The sequence below is a fragment of the Recurvomyces mirabilis genome, assembly GCF_035927965.1.
Source record: "Recurvomyces mirabilis strain CCFEE 5264 chromosome Unknown scaffold_3, whole genome shotgun sequence".
In the NCBI taxonomy this organism is placed as follows: domain Eukaryota; kingdom Fungi; phylum Ascomycota; class Dothideomycetes; order Mycosphaerellales; family Teratosphaeriaceae; genus Recurvomyces; species Recurvomyces mirabilis.
The window spans coordinates 130909-150723 of record NW_027041937.1 but is presented as its reverse complement, the minus strand read 5'-3'; the positions used below and the strand labels follow the sequence as shown (position 1 = coordinate 150723).

Genomic DNA, 19815 nt, shown 5'->3' with positions numbered 1-19815 from the left:
TGAGCACGAAAAGGCAGTGATGATCTCGATACCTGCCCCGTTATCCGTCTTGATCGCTGTGCGTTTCAGCCATTGTTGCATCTATACATTTCTTGAGTGAACAATGGATAAGCGAAAGGTGGTCCTCATTACTGGGTGCGCGTCTCTGGACACGATAGGAAGCCAGCAGCAGGCTTTCACTAACATACAAATAGCTGTTCTGAAGGTGGTATTGGTCATGCAATGGCGCTCGAATTCCATGCTCAAGGTACATAGCAGGGACATAGCACCATGTTAGACCACTGCTAAATTCAGATCAGAGTATCGAGTCATCGCGACTGCTCGATCGATGTCCAAGATGAAGGTCTTGGAGAGCAGCGGCATCGAATGCCTCCAGCTTGATGTCGCCAATGCAGATTCAATCACGAAAGTAATCCAGTTCCTGGAACGCGCGTGTCTTGGGAAGCTTGATATCTTGGTCAACAATGCGTAAGGATTATATCATCAGACCGCTTGTGAAACTCATGCTGACTATCGCACAGTGGTCTCTGTGAGTGATACCAATTCCATTGCTAAGAGCGTAACTTTCTGCGGCCGGGTAGGATCTGATCTTCGAGCCAGGGCTCGAGACACCTGCGCTGGATATCGAGATGAGCATGATCAAAGCAATGTTTGAAGTGAACGTCTTTGGACCCATGGAGATGGTGCGACAGTGCACTCCTTTGCTGTTCAAGGCCAAAGGCTCGATTGTCAACATCAGCAGTAAGCACACATTCCGCGTCCATCTCTGAAAAGCGAACCAACGGTAACAGGTATTCTCGCAATCATGCCATATCCGATGACATCTGCATACAACGCGTCTAAGGCGGCGCTGGCACAGTACTCTGAGACTCTCAGGCTTGAGCTCGAGCCCCTGGACATCCGTGTCTTGACGATCATGAGCGGTCAGGTATCGAATAATCTAGTTCGAGCGCCACGGCTGAACGAGGGCTCGATATACAAGTCGTTAGAACCTATGCTAGTCCAGCGGGCCCGTGGATATGCTGGTCCGTTGAAGTCATGGGTGATAGCTTACGCGATGTCTGGCTGACTTGAGGTAGAGAATGCTGTCCAACCAGCCGGTTATGCTGCTACTCTTGTTAACAAGCTAGTCCAATCGAAACGCAGTGCTCGTCTGTGGATCGGCACAAACTCGACTGTAACATGGCTCCTTTCCACTTTTGCTCCGGGGAGTGGGTTCGTGAGTATCGTGCACATGTTGAATAGAAAGACGTATGATTCTCGCTGACCATTCGTAGTATCTCTTGATGAGAAAGATGTCAGGGCTTGACAAAGCTCGGGCTACCATCGCAGCACAAGCTCAGGCTGTATGGTGATAGTAGATATGCGTGCCGAGTCGCAGGAAAAGCAGGTTCAGATCCTGTGGACTGCCTTTTGTTGGCTACCTCTGGAGCTCTGGCGTACTACAGTGATCCTCCCTAGAACCAGATGGTGTCTTCGCCGCGAGTCCTCCGTGTTTCCGTCCTTCTCGAACAATGCACCCCATCTTTCGCGATATGAGTCTGTACGGCTCTGGTGAAAGTTACCGCTCAACTCCCACCAGCCGTCCGAAAGCCTCTGGTGTCCACAGTGAATTTTTCAAATCTGAGGTCCCGCTAAGCATAATGAGGAACATCGAGCTCAGCCGATGTTTTACGACGCATTCAAGTCTTTGGTAGGCGTACAAACACCTTAGCAGCACTTGAGCTTTGTCGTCGCCTTCTGCTTGGCCGATTTCCTCTGCCTTCGCCGTGATAAGCAGAGCATATGTGATCGCTTCGAGCGTTTCCGGTATGCCAGCGGAAGTTCCAGACAGCGAAAGATCTACATATACCGGAGGCAATGCTCTCTTTTCGTATAGTTTTCCGGACTTGGCGGATATGTTGCAGTGTAACAGAATAGCAACGAGCATGAAGTGCTCGCTTTCCTGGTGGCATAGTCGACAAATCGAGGACCGGGCTGGCCACGACGTTTTTGGCACCTCATCACCGGCTGTAAGTCGTACTGAGTGAGCGTATGCTTCGCCGTACACCTTCACAAGCTCCTGGGTAGCAAGACAACGAAATGTGAGCGTCCGATGACCGCGATGATCGTATATTACAGCTGATAGCGAGCCTGCGGTTTGTATATCGACCCTATAGCTCGTCAGCTCCAATAGTGTATTGCTAATATTGTAGATCACGTACCAATACTGATAGAAGCGAATGCAGGTTGGGAGGGGGTGCCGACGTGCGGCCAGGAGACTTGCGAAGCCCCCAAGGTGGATGGCCGCTTCTTGACTGATTTCTACACCGAGTCCAGACGAACATGTCGGTGACATGTCCATTGCTATGGCAACAAGAATAGCGGCAGCAATTGCATCCTGCTCGAAACTTTCTGGGTTGCATAGCTTTGCATTTATAAGCATGATAGCGTCGATTCGCCTAGCCAGAGCATCCGAGGTAGAGCATTGATTCCGGTGTTCAAGGTCTCGCGCCGCATATGCCTGCATGCTAGCTACGAAAGCTGAATTGGAGGAGAACTGCTGGACGAAGGTCAGGTGGGGGTTATTGCTATGGCAAAGACGTTCGCCCAACGATACAACTACTCCATGTCAGATTTGAGCAGCTAGGTTTGCCCATAATCTCCGCCAGCCACTTACAATGGTAGCCGAGACCGTTGATGGTCAGTCCGTAGGTGTCGACGTGGTGTCCGGGCGGGGCAGGGAAGATCAGGTCCCCGGCGCTTCTGGTTGACTGCTGCTCTTCGTCTCGTATCCACGTCATCGGGTCAGTCGTGCGGACATCATTGACGCTGCGCGAACTTGGGCATGGTAGTGAATCTTCACAGTTTCGGGCCTTAGGTGACGATGACACACTGTAAGTGCGAACGGTCCCCGGCACAGTCCGTCTGCGGACAATCTTTCGCCGTACAAGTGCTCGCTTGCTGCTAGAGTTCGTCACGTCCAGCCCTGGTTGGAACATAAAATCCGTGGAAAAGGCCATACTGTTGACTGGTCAGGAGAGCTTGACAAGGTTCGCAAGGCGAGTTTGCATAAAAAGAACGGCCTGAAAGATCGCAGAAGACACCGCATGGTTTGAGCATTTACATTACTGTCGCAAACGGAGATCCGGATGTGCAAGCATACCAGACTTCATTTTCCCCAAGACTTCCCGAGGTTCTGCCGAGTAGTTGCCTGTTTGGGAAATCGTGATGGACTCGATCAAGTATGCATGAATGCTTCTATATTGGCCACGTCACTGCGGGCCTACAGGACAGCCCAATACGGTCCCTTTCCGTGACGATCACAGAGCCAATCCAAACGTAGATCTTACTACCGGGTACTAGATGGACAAGAGGCCCAGGCATGCCAGCTCGCGATGTATGGTGCGTTTTGCTGGAAGGGGACTAGGGCCACTCCTCCATTGTGATTCACATCAGGTATCTGATTCATCGATCCGTAAATGCTGCCAGGCTGTAGAAGCGCCTGGACCGCAGGCACTATCTGACCACAGGAACTGTTTGACGATATTTTCCACAACTTCCCACGAGTTCATATGATGTGCAAAAATCACCCTTCGCCAAAGATTTGCAAAAAACAGCCATTCGTCAGTGTCGAGTGCTGCAATGGAAGCAATACATAAACACCATACCATCAGTCTGCCGGCATCTGGGTGCGCGAGGTCAATGTTGTCCCGATTAAGTATGGCACGTAGTCGTTTCAAAAGCTCCAAGTGCCATCCATTGCCGGAAGGCAAAGCATAGAGTACAGCATGCGCATAAAGTATCGTAGTCAGTCGACAGATTTCGTAGTAAGCTTCACAGTGTTCTGCACGACCCGTCCTCGGTAAATTTTTCCAAGGTGACAACGACATGATTCGATGCTGCGCATCACGCACAGCATCGTCCAGCCACGTGTGGTCGGCGATAGACGGAGTACCACCGGCTACAGCTCGATTGACTGCACAGAGATATGACAAGGTAGCGGTCGCTTCAAGTGGTAGACCTCCGGGCACATGGTCAAGAAATCCCTGTCCAGTGTGAACACCATAGATAAGCAAGACGCAACTACGGAGGTCGTCACTTGACCAGATGTTCGGGTAGTGGGGCTCGACTAGACGTCTGGAGGCGACAGTCAAGCTGTGTCTATTGCAATGCAGCGCTCGTCAGCCTAACCACGTGATATGCTGCGGATTCGTATGATACCAACCCGGCAATCGACTTCGCCAGTCCACGAGGGAGCTTGGTGAGCATATCGCCCCGAGCTGGGAGAATCTGCTCAAAAGCCTTGGTATGAAGTGCTAAAGTCTGGCCAAACTTTCCTCTTCCGAAGACGGCGGCGTTATTGAGGTCCCGTGTCCACGGTTTGAACGCGAGCAGCTTGTCAGGCTGCAGATCATCCTGGGTAGGTTCGTTCCTCATCAGAGCGGTCAGGGCGAGCAGCAGCCAGCCTATGTCTGTGGAATCCGTTTGATATTCTGAGATAGCGAGACTGAGTAGACGTAGTGCGTTGACCTTGTGTCGTATAGTCTTGGCGGATTTCGTTTCCAGCAATCGTCCTACGACTCTATCGCGATGGTTGGCTACGGAGTAGTGTATGGCGTGGAATGCGACGGGACATCGACAGTATGCCTCAAAGAACCACTTTGTATCAGCTATGGACATGTAGTTGATGACGACAGACTGGCAGTCTGTAAGCCCGTTAGCGCTACTTGTCACTAAGGACCGTCAAAATACAGGCGAGCATACAGTACGCGATAGTCTCGCCCTTGCCATGTGCGAGGGCAACGTCGAAGGTGCCCACAGATAGAGCGCCGAACACGGGCGAGACCGTTCGTGGACTTGCTGCAGGTGGGACATGCTGACGTTCCTGATCTGATGATGTTGCCACAAGTATTGTCGACTGGCAGCTGGCCAAGGAATATCCTACGTGGCCATCCGATGGTTCTCCCGAGGCTGGAGGTGATATTCTGTGCGCATTTTGCTGGCGCCGATTCCTCCTGGCCGTGTGTGCGCGAGCTAGATGATCCTGCCGTCGCGACGATCTACGAGAGTCGTTAATTAGATAAACAAGATCGATCGTCATGGCGATGGCAGATTGGTCGCAGTGCAAGCAAGATTGACCTACACTTCGCCGTAGGCTGAATAAGTTAGTTGGTGGCTTGGATTCGTGGTTGTGATGATGATTACCGTGTACCTACTCGGTGGCGTTGTTGTGCGGGCGGGAAGGGCGATCCCTGCCAAGACCGAGGAACTGCTCCTTCGGGATGTGATGTGGGTTGCACACGCAGCGACCGTTTGCGGGTGTGCGGCGACGGCGATTCTACATGCGCAACGGGAGGGGACTGGACTATGATTACTATCTAGATCGTGAAGCGCGATCTGTTTACCACGATGTCCTAGATATGGCGCCACAAGGTTTCAGGCTGAATACTATTCTCATCATGCCTCGGGACGAATTGAAGGTGAGTGATCAGGACCAGCTACAAGTGTGAGCATAATGCGAAGTAAGCAGCTACAAGAATGACCACTCTTACACCCCAATTGATCTACTATGTTCATATTGCAATTCTTGGACCACGTACTCTTTGATGTGGCAAAGCTTGAGCATGATCCCGCATGCCTGCTGTCTTCGACAGCCGTGACCATCCTAGAATGATTGAATTCGAGACAATCTTTCTCGTTCTCATCTTGCTTTGTGTAGATGTTCACGATCCATACGCTCAGCTTGCTTTCATAGACACATTCCATTTCGGTAAACTCCATACTAATGCATGTCGACGACCATTGTCGAGCACCCGTTGGTCTCTTGTCAGGCATGCCGCTCAGCCCAACTCTCCACTGTTCACGGGCTGCAGGATGGACGATTGCACTTGCTGCCTAGGTCAACGCCAAACTCGAGCTCGGCTCGTCCATAGCTGGCGCACCGCAAACTGAAGGTGTAAAAGTTTCCAGCTTGCGCTATGATACGTGGCCGTGAGGCATGAGATGCGCCGAATGTAGTAAGAGCTGACAAAATGAGGTAGCAGAGCTTTAGTAATACCTGACAGGATGTCTTGAGCGATGTGGGCTTCTGGAATATCGTTTTCACTGCTTATCGAGACAGTACAATTCATCCTGGTCTTAGTCGACGGTGATTATTTCAGCCTAACACATGGAGGGGGTCGCGAATCTGCCGAAAAGGTCAATGGCAGTGTCAATACCTCGCCATCAGGAGCATCGAGCTCCAATACAATTGATCGCGCGCGAGTCACAGACCATGTAGTGCCGCCCGAAATGTTGCCGGAGGTGCATGAAAGATTCACCAAACGGTCCAGAGGCAGGTATGACGAGAGCTGACCAAGGAACCAGCAGCCAGACTGCGCGTCGTATGCCACGCCTTCGCAGGATCATCAGGTGGTGTCCATGAATAGATGTAAGGTATGTTCGTGGTGTGAGGAGACCAGGATCTTGGAGCGTAGAGGAAGCGATCAGAGGATGGAGCTGATGAGGATCCTGGCAAGAATACTGAAGAACCGTAAGCGTATGATGTTCTCGTTCTTCCTGTCGACCGTTACCAGATCTAATGCAAGACGCTTGCCTGAGTTATGTCGCAAACAAGTGCCTCAATGCTCAATGTCAGCACCCGTGACGATGCAGTCAAGAACGGCAGTTCTCTGAATCAGAAGTAGTGTCTGCCATTTTCTACACAGTACCTCACCATGGAGTTCCGAACTCGCGGTAACATTGCCGCTATCATGGAATCCCGTCGTGAAATCCGTGAGCAAGTCGACAGATGTTCGAGGACCGTGGCGTGTCCTATGGACCTTTGATTAATGTTCACATGACCTGATCGTAGGCTTGGCGTCGAATTGCCAAATCGAAAGCACTTAGATATGCCGTATCGGTAAGGTGGAAATGGAATAGGACCGCAGCGAGCTGAGATGACAGTGTTTGTTCCCTTCATCAGGAACATGAAGATAAGAACATAGCCCAGCAGTTAGGCTACTCGCAGCCAGGCTGACACTATATCCTTTCGATACCACTTGAACACTTGCAGCTGGGACAGAGTCGACCTCACCATCTGCTGCTGCCATCGTGAGATTTTGCGTATGCTTAAGACGCTGCCATACTAAGCAGGTATCTACGACGTCACGAAGCCACTGGGAGGCAGTTGGCAAAGGTGCTGGAGTTCTTTGATAGGACGATGGCTGGAGAGAAATGAGATCGGCTGCGGCGACGTCAGGAAAGTGAAGAAGTGGGCTAGCGCAGGAACCGGGACGATGCTGCCGACACCCAATCTCACTCGATTGTACGCTACTGCATGCACTACCGATCGCGCGCAAGAGATGTGATAGATCGCGTGTCAAACATCGCTCCCTATGTCCTATCGCTCGTAGAATGCGCGTCATGATGATCGCTGTGGGAGATAAAGGTAAGTATAGGAATATATGTCGATTTTGGTAGGACTGTTACTCTTGTTAGTCCTGTTCAGATTTTCGTGGGCCACTTTTCTGCCATTGATACCTGCATACTTGCGCCATGTCGCCCAATGAGTCGTCAAAGATACCTCACCACGAAGTTTTGAACTTCTTCTACGACGATGACAGTAATTGTGCCCTGACCGCACTAGTCAGCAATGTCCGATTCCACGTCATCGCGGACACTGGTGAGGTTAAGCACGGAAGTGTGGGACAGCAGTATGCGAAGCTCCTGCAAGCAGTCAAGCAGGTCAATATTGATGATCATAAAGATGAGTCGATCGGTACCGATAGTGGAGTCGATGTGAAGGAGGAAGAGTCGAAGACGGACGAGGATGCGGAAGAAGCATTGCATCGATGGATGCTTGAGCCATTGGCAGAAGAGATAGCAGAGAAAGTCAAGGAAGCAAATGTCGACGATCAAATAACCCTGGGCCAGTGGTACAGCCCTTCAACATACTTCTACAATCTCCAGGCCAAGGACAAGCAACTCCAAGCCATCGAGCTTGAGCCGAACGAAGACTTGATTGAACGCATGGGCAAGTTGTTACCAGAAATCACGATTCCAAAATATATCCGCGAGCTGGACGTCCAGTGGTACCAGGCTAAGGATCTTCTTGTAGTGGATGGTAACGCCTCTCCGGCGCCATACCATCCGAGTCGAGTTCACGTAATGGACAGCAAGAAGACATATTTTCTTAAGCTCGTCGATCCAGAGCAGCCACAGCCAACGAAGCGGGAACTTCAGCTCCTGAAGAAGATTCAAGACAGAGGCCTGCATGAAAAGATCCAGTGTCCTCGGCTGGAAGGCATCGTCACACTCGATAACGATCGGACGAAGATCATGGGCTTCTTGCAGACCGATATCTCACACCCCACGCCATTGACACACAAGCTCGACACGGAGGTACCGCAGAAGCAGAGAGATAGATGGGCCGACGAGTCCGAACGGATGATTCGGCTTCTGCATGAGCATGGCATTGTGTGGGGTGATGCGAAAGCAGACAATTTCATGGTTGATGAGAACGACAAATTGTGGATCATCGACTTCGGAGGTTCATACACAGAAGGCTGGGTCGATGCTGAATTGAATGGGACCGAAGAAGGCGACGATATGGGAGTTTTGAAGATCGCGAACGCGCTGCATGATCCTGTTGCCAACACTTGGGATCCAGAAAAGGAGGAGAGCTCTTACGGTAGTTCGCCAGTAGAAGGTAGTCCCAGTCGGAAGAGGAAGGCAACTGACTTAGATGGTGGCGAGGCTGAAAGTGACACGAAGCGCCAGCGAACCAAGCAGACAGCTGATGAGGCGAGATACTGCTATTGCGCCGGCTCGAGCTCTGGACAAATGGTCGGCTGCGATGGCGAGGAATGCGGGAAGCAGTGGTTCCACTTTGACTGTGTTGGTCTTGGGGAAGCGCCAGTAGGCGACTGGTATTGCACAGATTGCAAGAGCAAGTCGTAAAAGAAGTTGGATCAAAAGCTCTTGCGACCGATGTGAAAGTTCTACCGCTTACGGACACAGCTCGCACACTCATCCTGGTAGGGTAGGGTGGGAATAGGGGAGTCAATCATCAGCAAGGGAAGACTAAGGAGGACGGGAAGAGTCTCCGATGCGCGCCACGTTTCGATCGGTCTTCGTCCCTTGTGGATTTTATAGATTGCTGCTAGGCCGCCAATCCCTCGAGTCGCCGATATGTCGTTGAAAGTGAGGTCAGTAGTCTTGCGGCAAGGGAGCAAGTCCGTGTGTCACGGATGGAGGTCAACACAGGAAAGACGCTGAGACATTGATGCCCGGAGCAGATCAATTGTGCGAGTGGTTGCTGGATCTCCGTTCGACGTTCTCGCCGGTAATGGTCATGTTAGAGTATGTTCTGAAGGCCGTGCTGAACCGAGGGGACGAATCTGTAACATACTCTATTCGTGTATCCATGACCAACTCGAACGACATACTTTATCAAATTTCGATCCACTCCGAGTAAGCCATGCAGATTTTGTTCCTCGTTTTCAAATGAGAAACGTCCTATTGTGGTAACTAGGGCGTGGCAGACTACCTTAGTCGGTTGTGACCCCGGGTTGACCTCCACACCCATTCAGCAGAGGTCTGCAATCTGTCTCAGCCCGATGTGTGGTCTGTAAAGCAGCAGAACATATCACATGTCCGTGGAAGCTCAGACCCATGGCCATGCCTCACTTCGAGCTCCCGACGGAGCGGGACCGGTAAGTTTTGGGGAGATGTTGCTTAGCTAATAAAGACAGTACGGGGTCGGAGTAGGTACGAGTGCCAGACCTGTCCAAGAGGTGGAAAAGGTGGACGGAGGTCATGCAGTTCAGAATTCCGTTGTCATAGACTACCCCGACGGCATGCATGTCCCGCCGAAGCAATCCAGCAAATCACCACGCCATACCACACTACGTTCTCACCACCCACGCCCACCAACCTGCCCCCTCTCCCCCAACCTCCCCAACACCAACCCATCAACACCTTCCCTACACTCCCCCACCACGCCCGCCACCCCAAGTATACTCGCCTCGAACCCTCTCAACGTCTCCGCCAGATCCCGGACCGTCTCCTCACCACTCCCACCACCACCACGACCACCATTCCCACCCGCCGCGATCCCGGCTCGTTTGGCAGCTAGATGTTGTGCTTGTTGCACGGCAGAAGACTCGATGACGCGCATGTGGTTTTCGATCTCGGTGAGGTTGTTGGTGTATTGTTCGAGCTGGGTTTGCAGGGAAGTGGTGAGGGGGAGGAAGTAGTTCCCGATGAGGTCGGTGTCGTAGTCGTCGGTATTGCCGCTTCGCGCACCGGTGCCATACCCAGCGACCGCATTTGGGACTTGGTAGGAAGGAGGGAGGAGTAGGTTCTCCGCCACCCTCTGCGCGCGCCCGAAATCCTTCCGGTCACTCTCAAGTATCTTCCTGTTCCCGTCCACAATCTGCGCATCCGTCTCCAGCGCCATCTCCACGTCCCTCGCTTTCTCCCTCACCACAGCTACACTAGGAGCAATGGATTCGACATCCTGCTCATGCTTCCCCAGCAATGCCTGGATCTCACGGCAGAATTTCTCCTGGTTCTTGATCATGGTATCCATAGTCTCGAACTGGTTCTGTACCTCGTCCACACAGTCGGCGAAGCGGGTTATCCCCCTGAGGTCGTTCATGTGGACTTTGACCGCGCCGATTGTAGCGGCTTGTTGCTGGGCGGTGGGGGGTGCTTGGCCCATGCTTAGGCGACCCGGGAGTTGGGAGGGGTTTTGCGAGGCGCGGAATTGGGAGGCGCCGAGGAGACTGGCGTTGAGTTGGTTGGGGTTGACGGCGCTCATGCCGAAGAGGGAGTTGCCGGGTGGGCGTTGGCTGGTTGGGTTTTGGGAGGGGTGGAACATGTTGCCCGTCACTTGCTGGTTGTTGGCGGGTGCGTTGCCGAAGAGAGATGTGCCGCTTGTGCCGAAGAGGCTGGTGGTGTTTTGCTGTGGTTGTTGTGTAGGCTGCTGATTGAGGGAGCCAAAGAGGCCGCCGCCTGTGGTGTTGTTGCTGGTTTGGTTGGGAGGCATGTTGGAGAAGAGGCCAGCACTCTGCTGTTGCTGTTGTGGCTGTTGGGTGGTGTTGCCAAAAAGACTCCCTCCTGCAGGTTGTTGTTGTGCGGTCGAGTTCCCGAACAGTCCTCCCGCCTGTTGTGGCTGTGGCTGTGAAGCGTTCGTGTTCGTAGTATTGCCGAACAGGCCTCCACCACCACCGGTACTGCCTCCAAACAAGCTGCCACCAGCTTGACCCTGACCCTGTGACGCTGCCGGCCCGCCGAACAAGCTGCCAGCCTGTGAAGGGGGATTATTATTATTCTGTGGCTGCTGTCCGCTGTTTGTGATGGTCAGTGAATGGGTTGGGAAGGCTCCATATCTTGAAGTGACTGCCGAAGCAAGGGATGTTCTATATATTTGCTGTGAATGAGGATGTTGTGCGTACAAGAGATTAGCTCCAGTCGTGTTCAGACTGAGCGAGTTGGAGCGACCCATTGCCATTGATCCGATGTTCTACTATTATCACTGATCCGATATTCTACTATTATCACTGTTGTTGTTGTTGTGGATGTGACGTCTTATTGCTGTTGTGGGTATTGTTGTCTTTCTCGTGTGAGCTTCGCGTGAGTGAGTGGATTTCTGTCCCACCACTTTCCCCTCGGCGAAGACAGCCGAGAGCTTGACGCGGTGCGCACCTTGATTACATATATATACTGGAGAGAAGGCGATCTTCTTCATACCAAACAAAAACTATTAATTAAATCATGGACGAAGAAGAGGATGATCTCTACGCTACCGTCAAAGAAGAGGCGGAGCAGCAGGAATTGAAGCCTGATGCCAGCGATATCAAAGAAGAGCACATGCAGGATGGAGAAGAGGAGGATGAAGACGAGGAGGATGATGATGATGATGATGTGTGTATACTACGACAAGTCAGTGGCAAGTGCAGGACTGATATGCGATATACAGCATGTCAACTTCAACCTCGAAATGAAGGAAGGCGCCAAGACGGAGCAGACCAGGTGAGATGTCGATCCAACACTTCTGTAATCTGCTAATACCATCATCACAGCCGACCCACAGTCAAAGCAACACCATCACATGATCAGAGACCAACACCCGAAGTCAAGGCCACATCAACACCCGCCGTGAAAACCGAGCGATCAAAACCCACCCCAGCACTACCCACAACCACGACATCATCCCGTGAAATATTGACAAGCTCCTCAGGGAGAGAAGGAAAGGACTACCCAGCCCCACACACCTCCAAACTCGACCTCGAGACCCTCCCCTCCTGGCCAGGCAACAATAAACCCATCACCCAACTCGACATAGACGCCGACCTCGCTGAACACAGCAAACCCTGGCGATTACCCGGGACTGATCAAACGGATTTCTTCAACTATGGCTTCGACGAGTATACGTGGACCCAGTACTGTCTGAAACAACAGACGATGCAGCAAGGGATTCAGGATCAGAAGAATGCTGATGCGCACATGAAGGCGATGTTTGGTGGTGGTGGTGGTGGTGGGCCGGGTGGACCGGGTGGGATGCCCGGTGGTCTGCCCGGTGGTGGTAGTGGGATGGGTGGTCCTGGACCGGGTGGGATGCCGCCGGAGATGGAACAGATGATGCAGCAGATGATGTCGCAGGGCATGAATCCGGGGAATATGCAGGATTTCAATTCGTTCATGGGGATGATGGGTGGGCCGCCTCAAGGTATGCAGCAGAGTATGGGTGGTCAGCAAGGCATGGGAGGTCAGCAAGGTGGTGGGTTCCAGGGTCAAGGTCGGTTTGGTGGGAGGCAGAGTCAGAGCCCGGCGCCTGGAGGTGGTGGACAGCAGGGGTTTCAGCCGCCGCAAGGTCCGGGTGGTGGTGGTGGTGGTGGGATGAATATGGAGGGGTTTAGTCAGCAGCAGATGGAGATTATGCAGAATGGCGGGATGGGCGGTGGTGGGGGCGGTAGAGGGCGGGGCAGGAGGGGGAGGTGGTGAGGAATACAGTCATGATCTACTGATGACTGCATGCTGAACATGCACTCGCCATGCCTTACGGTCCGGCAGTATGTTTGGGAAGCACTCGCCCGCATCAGTCCATCTCGCTGGGTATTGGGCACTGCTCACAACCACGTATGCCGGATATGGATGTGGACAGCTGTGCCAACTGGTTTTTGATGCTTCTATCCTCTCTGCACCAATCAGCACTTCTTCTAGATCGAGTCGACTTGTTTGGATGCATACGATGGCGCGGTCAGACGCAGGTGCACGTGTGAAGAACTCTACACGAAGACGAAATCCAGCTGGGTCTGCGCTCAAGCAACCCCCCCATAATGCGAGCGGGTGGACAGTAATACACTTTACAGCTACGGACCACATCCCACGAGCCATATAGTCGGTCACTTCGTTAGCAGCGACCTAACAAGGTGGAAAATACTGCAAATCGCTCCAGTTGCGACTCCAGCGCTTTCCTCCATCATCCACCGACACACCACTCAAGCTCCCATCCAGTCCAACCCCACCCACCTCCTCAAGCCATAACAACATTCGGCTCCCCAATCTTAATAACATAACTATTCACCATCCGCAACCACTCCATCTTGCTGGCATTTTCAGATCGAGGGTGCATCGTCTCGCCTTTATCCACGAAGCTGTCGCCGGCGGAATAGTGTTCTTCTTCCCCGCCTTCCCATTGAGAGATTACGGAGCCGGAGATGATGTAACCTGTGCAGGGGACTGGGTGGTTGTGTAAAGGTGCTGCGAAGCCGGGTGGGTATTCGAGGAGGACGAGTCGGGACTCCCAGCCTGGGAGGGCGAGGATGGGAATGGCTTGGAGGATTGTGCGGATTATGCCTTGGGGTGGCCGTTGTTGGGCCATTGTTGGGGTGATCCGTGTCGTGCTTGTCTTGATCGGGGAATGGACAGTTTGTAGAGGTTCGACCGACTGACTGTTGGAGGCGCTTTTGACCGGTGAGCGAATGCACAGACAGAGGGAGGCATCGTGCGGTCTAAGCTGCACTGATATTTCCTCTTGTGCGAGTGAAGTCTACATGAGCAACGCCTAGATCGAGCTACCGCAAGGCGTGCATCTGCACTCTGTTGTACCCCACCATGATCGTGTAATAACGCTTGCAGTCGACGCGAATTTCCCGACTTTTGCTGTTTCGTTCTAGTTTATTTGGCGAATGTCAGCAGCGTTCACTACGCAGCACTTAGCATCATTGACGTGCTGCAGTCAAGCTTGGTAGTCTAGCGCTGAGTCGACGAAGGATATCGATATGTAAGCACCGCGTAAACTTTCATCCTCTGGTTGTCGAAGCCCTAGCCACCCGATGGATCTCAGCCCATGCCATGTCACATACGATATGTCGGCAGCGTCGCTATCACGATCACTCCATAACGAAAGGCAAGCAGACTCTTCGTATGACCAACAATCGTCACGTCAGGTAAACATTCAGCCGTGAAAAGATCAATGAAGACTCAGGGTATAGGGAAGCCATTGCGATTTGTGACCCGCTGATACTCACTGGGCATGTCGGCGGACTATGATTGATTGTGTAAGCTATGGCGACTGAATGCCATGCACTGAGCTCTTGGCCGTTGATTCGAATGGAACGTATATAAATGGGACATGATGCTCATACACGGATTCTTCACCACTCATCTGCCGACTCAAAACAATGGCCTGCAAATCCTGGCATGTCGCCTCACCTGGTACCTTGACACTCAAGGAGCACGACAAAGTCCCCACACCAGGACCAAAAGAAGTCCTCGTCCGTATCAAGGCTGCGGGGTTCAACTACCGCGACGTCCTAGTCGTGAACCATGACCCAGCATACCCTCTCACTCCAGAGCCAGACCTGGTACCCTGTTCCGACGGCGCCGGCACAGTCGAAGCAGTTGGCTCGGAAGTCTCGAGATGGAAAGAAGGTGACAATGTCATCGTCTTTGCCAGTAAGTGGTACAATGGGCCTGACTTGCATGGATTCAAGATGGAGGATGTGGCAGGCTCGGGGTACGAGCAAGGGACCTTGACGCAGTATATGGTGCGTGATGAGGAGAGGTTGTTTCGTGCCCCGGAACACCTGAGTATGGAAGAGGCCTCTACGCTGTTCACAGCTGGTGTGACGACTTATCGTGCTCTATTTCATGGTCCGAAGCTGGTGGGTAAGGGGATGACGGTTCTTACGCAGGGGACTGGTGGAGTGAGCTGTTATGCTATCCAGGTAAATTCGAGTCAGTGCTGTCATTATGTCAAGTGCTGATGAGAATAGCTGGCCGCCGCTGCTGGGGCTACAGTGATCGCCACTTCGTCGTCAGACGGGAAGCTCGACATTGCTCGTAAACTAGGCGCAACTCACGTCGTCAACTACCGCAATACGCCAAATTGGTCGGAGCGTGTGCTGGAGCTCACGGGCGGCAAAGGCGTTGATCTGACGGTTGATGTGGTGGGCGCCGAGTCGATTGAGCAGACGCTCAAGTCCACGAGCTTTGGGGGAGTCGTCGTGGTTGTGGGATTGCTGTCTCAGGAGCCGAACTTCAAGGTCGACATCATGACCGACATTCTTTATGGATCGAAGACTATGGTCGGTCAGCTAGGAGCCGGCAGCAGAGACATGGCAGAAGGGCTTGTGGATTTCATGGAGAAGCATGACTTGAAGCCAGAGATTGCAAAAACCTTCAAGTTCGAGGAGGCGGTCGAGGGGCTGCAGGCTGCAAGTAAATTGACTGCGCCTGGGAAAGTGGTGATCAAGGTATAGTGGCTGTCTATATAGTACTTCGACTACGGATCGCCACGGTGAGTCCTTGCGAATGGCGTAGGATCAACATCCAGCTCGGACGAGTACGACAGGCGTATCATGGGCTTTGATCTGCATGTTCCCGCAACATCTCATATTTCTTTCTGACTACATGTCGACTACCGTTTGTCGTTGTATTCAGTCTTCAATTTGCGAGTCCTCATTGAAGGTGATCACTTGAGTACTACTTTGTTTGAAGCCCGTGTGGTGTGCAAAGTAGAGGTATCATGATCGAATATCTGTACTGACTGGCAAATCTTGAACTTCTAAAGCTAAATCGTCCCCATAGTTCTACTCTGCGTCATAGTGCATGTTAGCTTTTGATAGGCTGCGAGTGCGCAGGATGTCTCAGCTCGATCCTCCAACATCGAACTCCGCGCTAAGTATAGCAGTCTACCATACCGACGGCCGCCTATTGCTGTCTAGAATGTTTCTTTGTCTGCAGCTTCGCGCCCTTGTCATCGCAGGACTTTACGATTTACAGACTGTTCGTAGGCGCCTACCACCAAGATCGCGAGGAACGTAAGCATAAAAAGGCCTGACCTGCGAATCCGGGCGCTTGTATCGGCTCATCTGGCGGCTGCTATAGCCTTAGCTCTACTTGTACTTCTTAGGTTCGATAGGCGTTTCTACTTGTTACGTAATGCTAGAAAGGCGGCTAGAACGCTTGCAACACTCTCTTAGACGGAAGTCAAAACTGGCCTCTCGCTCGCTATCGTCTTCGTACGATTCATCGCGGGATCGTTGCTAACACTTGTCGCGTCGCGTAGAGAATAGCTTAGGGTTAGGGGGTTCTAAAGATATAGGACAAGTCCCTCTGCCGTCCGATAAAGCGGCTATAACGATCCGCCTCCCTCTAGCTAGCTATATCGAACTCCTAAGGATACGCTATAAGAGTACTATCTTAGTAAAACTATAGTACGCTAGTAAAGAGTAAGAGTAAACCTTCTTATATCCTTTCTATTTAATATAGTAGATAGTAGAACGCTTAGTACTATAAACCCTTAGTATACTATATAAATAATATAATAACTTTTAAAGATATAGCTACTCTTCTATCTAGCTACAAACGCTATCGCTAAGGCGAAGTAGTCTTTATTAGAGTACCTTAACCTACTACTATAATATAGAACTACTAATACTATAATACTATAGTATAATTATAGTAAGTAAATTAATTAGAGTTATATACTATTACTCTAAGAAGTAGTAGGTAGAGTATAGTTTAATAGCTAAGCTATAGGCTAGAGAAGGGTAGGTTTATTATAGTAGAGAGTTATATAATACTCTCTTATTTAGCCCTAAGTACCTTTTATTATATTATATATAGGTATTTACCTACCTAGCTAATAAAAGGCCTAGGAGGTAACTAAATATTAGTAGAATCCTCTCTAAAACTAGTAAGGCGTAAAGCTATTATAAGGTGTCGTACTACATCTACAGTATCCTATACGTAACCGTAGGGGGACCGCAGGCTATCTATAGTTAACCTAGGTTACGTAATATATTCCGGCCCCCGTAGGGGGTCCGTAGGGTGTCTAATCCGGACACCTAATAGAATATATTAGCTCCTATATTAAGCGAGGGGGCTAAGGAGAGGAGATAGAGGAAAAGGAAGTAGAGACTTCCTTCTCTTCTACTCCTTAAGTTTACTATCGTTACTATCGTACTAGATACCGCGTGCGTACCGCTAGCGTAGCTAGGGTACGTACGGCGAGTACGCTCTTCGATTTATCTCTACCCTCTTCCTTACTACAACCCCTTCGTCGTAGCCGTATCCCCTACGTAACTACGCCGGAAACCTTATAGAGTAAACTTTATACCCGTCTTTAGGGTAGCGACTCGGAGGATAGGACCGAAGAGAGTTCCTTAGTAAGGCTTAGTACCTTTATAAGGAATCGAGCCGCTAGCGGAAGACGTACGTTTAGGAATTAAAGACCTAGGCGACGTCGAGGATAGAGATAGCGACGAGCTATAGGGCGGAACCTCGCACTATCCTATACCCGTAGCGGAATAGCCGCTTCTAAGGGAAGAACAGACTATCGAAGAGATAGAAGCTTAGCTAGCCTAAGTATAGGAAGAGTAGCGTCGATTAATTTAAGAGAAGATCTACGCTACTTAAGCCTATAATACTATCCTCGCTAGCGCTAATTCCGAGACCCTGCGGGGTAATATCGCTAGATATACTATATCTATACCGTAGGGGGTTATCGGCTAGAAGCGTAACCGTTCGCCGGATAGCTATCGATAGTATAGCAAGCGGCTAATTAAGGAGCTACCTATTTATAAGGGCAAGTCTATTAAAGAGTATTCCGATTTCGTTCTAGCCTACGAGCTAGCTTTCCTTTAGGACTCTCGCTAGTATAACGCGGGTTTCTAGAAGGTTACCTAGGCTATATAATACTTAGAGGGTAATACTAGAGATAGGTAGGTAAACTAGTAGCGATCAAATCTAGATTAGTAATCTCTCGTTACTTAGGGCTAGTTTACGACTTTCCTTCTAGATTTGCTAGATAATCCTATCGCGCGCTTGCTAGATACCTATAAGCTATATACGGCAGCTAAATAGCGCGAAGGTTAGTCTATACGGGTTTTTCTAACGTATATAGAGACCCTAGAATAGTAGCTAGATCTATATACCGAGAAGCAGAAGTTGTACTATTACTACTCTCGCCTACGGCCCGAATTAAGGATTATAGTAACTAATTACAACTAGGTTCCTACCGACCGGGAGGAGTTATATAATCTAGCGACTAGGCTTAAGAAGAATACTCGAGATAGTAAACGAACTATAACTAAGACTATCGTACGCGAAAAGCGAGTAAAGTTATAGCTAAGGGGAAGGACTAGCGGAGGCGCGACGTATACCGTACGCGCTCCGCACTCGATAACCTTAACCTCGAGTTCGGCTAGGACGTTAGATAAGACGAGATCGGATTATTCCTATCTCGAATGCTATAATTACGGCAAGAAGGGGTATATATCGCCTAATTGCCCTAATCTAGCGAAGCCGAAACGGTCTTAGAACCCTAATACTATCCTAGTAAAGGGAAAAGCGTAGGCCTTATTACCTCTACTTCTAAGGAAGTAGGGCTACGCTCGATTAAAGTAGCGTAAGTAATCTATTTTAATAGTTCTATCGTCCTTTCGGACGGATCTAAGAGTATCTAGGGTATCTTAGATACTAGAGCCTAAGTTACTCTTATTAACTAGCGAGTCGCTATTCGCAATAAGTTAGTAAAATAGACGGCTAATCTACTAGATCTCCGCTAGTTAGGCTAATAGCGGACCCTATACTACGGAGTATATAAGTTTTCCCTTTAGATAAAGGATGCTCGAGGGGTTAAACGGGAGCGTACTATCCTTACGTATAGAACAGATCTCTAAGATACGGATATCCTACTAGGTAGATATACCCTACGTATTTTAGGGATAGACATCTTTAATAGTAGAGATAAGTAGCGCTAGGGTGCGACTTAGGACAAGATTAATATCGTCTCCTCTACCTACCTCCGCAGCCTTATCTCTCGCTTCCCGGAAACGTCGGTCTAGCTTATCGGATAGGTATACGCCGTGCTACCCGCATCCGGAGGTACCGCACGAATTTATGCGGTCGGCATTAAGGAAATTACTATTCCCCTCGCCTTGCAGGAGTTCAAGGATATATTTAACAACGACTCCGTAGGCATACTACCGACCTATCGAGCTACTAATTATACGATTAACCTTTAAGAAGGCAAGGAGCCTCTATATAGGCCCTTATACTCTCTCTCTGCTAGAGAACTCGAGGTACTTCGAGCATATCTAGATAAGGAGCTAGCTAGTAGTCGGATCTAATATAGCACGAGTCCTGTAGGAGCTCCTCTCCTTTTCGTTCCGAAGAAGGACGGAGAACTGCGGCTATACGTCGATTACCGAGCATTAAACTTAGCTACGATTAAGGACAGATGCCCTCTCCCGCTTATCGAGGAAACGCTTAACCGGCGCACTAGTGCCTACTTCTTTACGACGCTAGATTTAAAGGAGGCGTATTATCGCATCC

General features: G+C 50.7%; 6 protein-coding genes across 6 annotated transcripts; 3 read left to right on the top strand and 3 right to left on the bottom strand.

The window, feature by feature from the left end:
- Positions 1-328: 328 nt before the first annotated feature.
- Positions 329-1069, top strand: LTS14_001363 (uncharacterized protein; the record flags this gene model as incomplete). Its single annotated transcript, XM_064834072.1, has 4 exons — positions 329-468; positions 522-529; positions 601-741; positions 792-1069. The coding sequence occupies 4 exons, from the start codon at positions 329-331 to the stop codon at positions 1067-1069; spliced, it is 567 nt and encodes a 188-aa protein (XP_064697936.1).
- A 492-nt stretch (positions 1070-1561) lies between these two features.
- LTS14_001362 (uncharacterized protein) lies at positions 1562-3002 on the bottom strand (the record flags this gene model as incomplete). Its single annotated transcript, XM_064834071.1, has 3 exons — positions 1562-2153; positions 2205-2601; positions 2660-3002. 3 exons carry the CDS (start codon positions 3000-3002, stop codon positions 1562-1564), a joined length of 1332 nt encoding a protein of 443 aa, XP_064697935.1.
- Positions 3003-4143: 1141 nt separating this feature from the next.
- On the bottom strand, positions 4144-5083 carry LTS14_001361 (uncharacterized protein; the record flags this gene model as incomplete). Its single annotated transcript, XM_064834070.1, has 2 exons — positions 4144-4688; positions 4747-5083. 2 exons carry the CDS (start codon positions 5081-5083, stop codon positions 4144-4146), a joined length of 882 nt encoding a protein of 293 aa, XP_064697934.1.
- A 4794-nt stretch (positions 5084-9877) lies between these two features.
- On the bottom strand, positions 9878-11473 carry LTS14_001360 (uncharacterized protein; the record flags this gene model as incomplete). Its single annotated transcript, XM_064834069.1, has 2 exons — positions 9878-11315; positions 11424-11473. The coding sequence occupies 2 exons, from the start codon at positions 11471-11473 to the stop codon at positions 9878-9880; spliced, it is 1488 nt and encodes a 495-aa protein (XP_064697933.1).
- A 269-nt stretch (positions 11474-11742) lies between these two features.
- On the top strand, positions 11743-12972 carry LTS14_001359 (uncharacterized protein; the record flags this gene model as incomplete). Its single annotated transcript, XM_064834068.1, has 3 exons — positions 11743-11892; positions 11948-12000; positions 12051-12972. 3 exons carry the CDS (start codon positions 11743-11745, stop codon positions 12970-12972), a joined length of 1125 nt encoding a protein of 374 aa, XP_064697932.1.
- A 1682-nt stretch (positions 12973-14654) lies between these two features.
- LTS14_001358 (uncharacterized protein) lies at positions 14655-15734 on the top strand (the record flags this gene model as incomplete). The annotated part of the gene is made up of 2 exons (XM_064834067.1): positions 14655-15200; positions 15249-15734. 2 exons carry the CDS (start codon positions 14655-14657, stop codon positions 15732-15734), a joined length of 1032 nt encoding a protein of 343 aa, XP_064697931.1.
- Positions 15735-19815: the final 4081 nt, after the last annotated feature.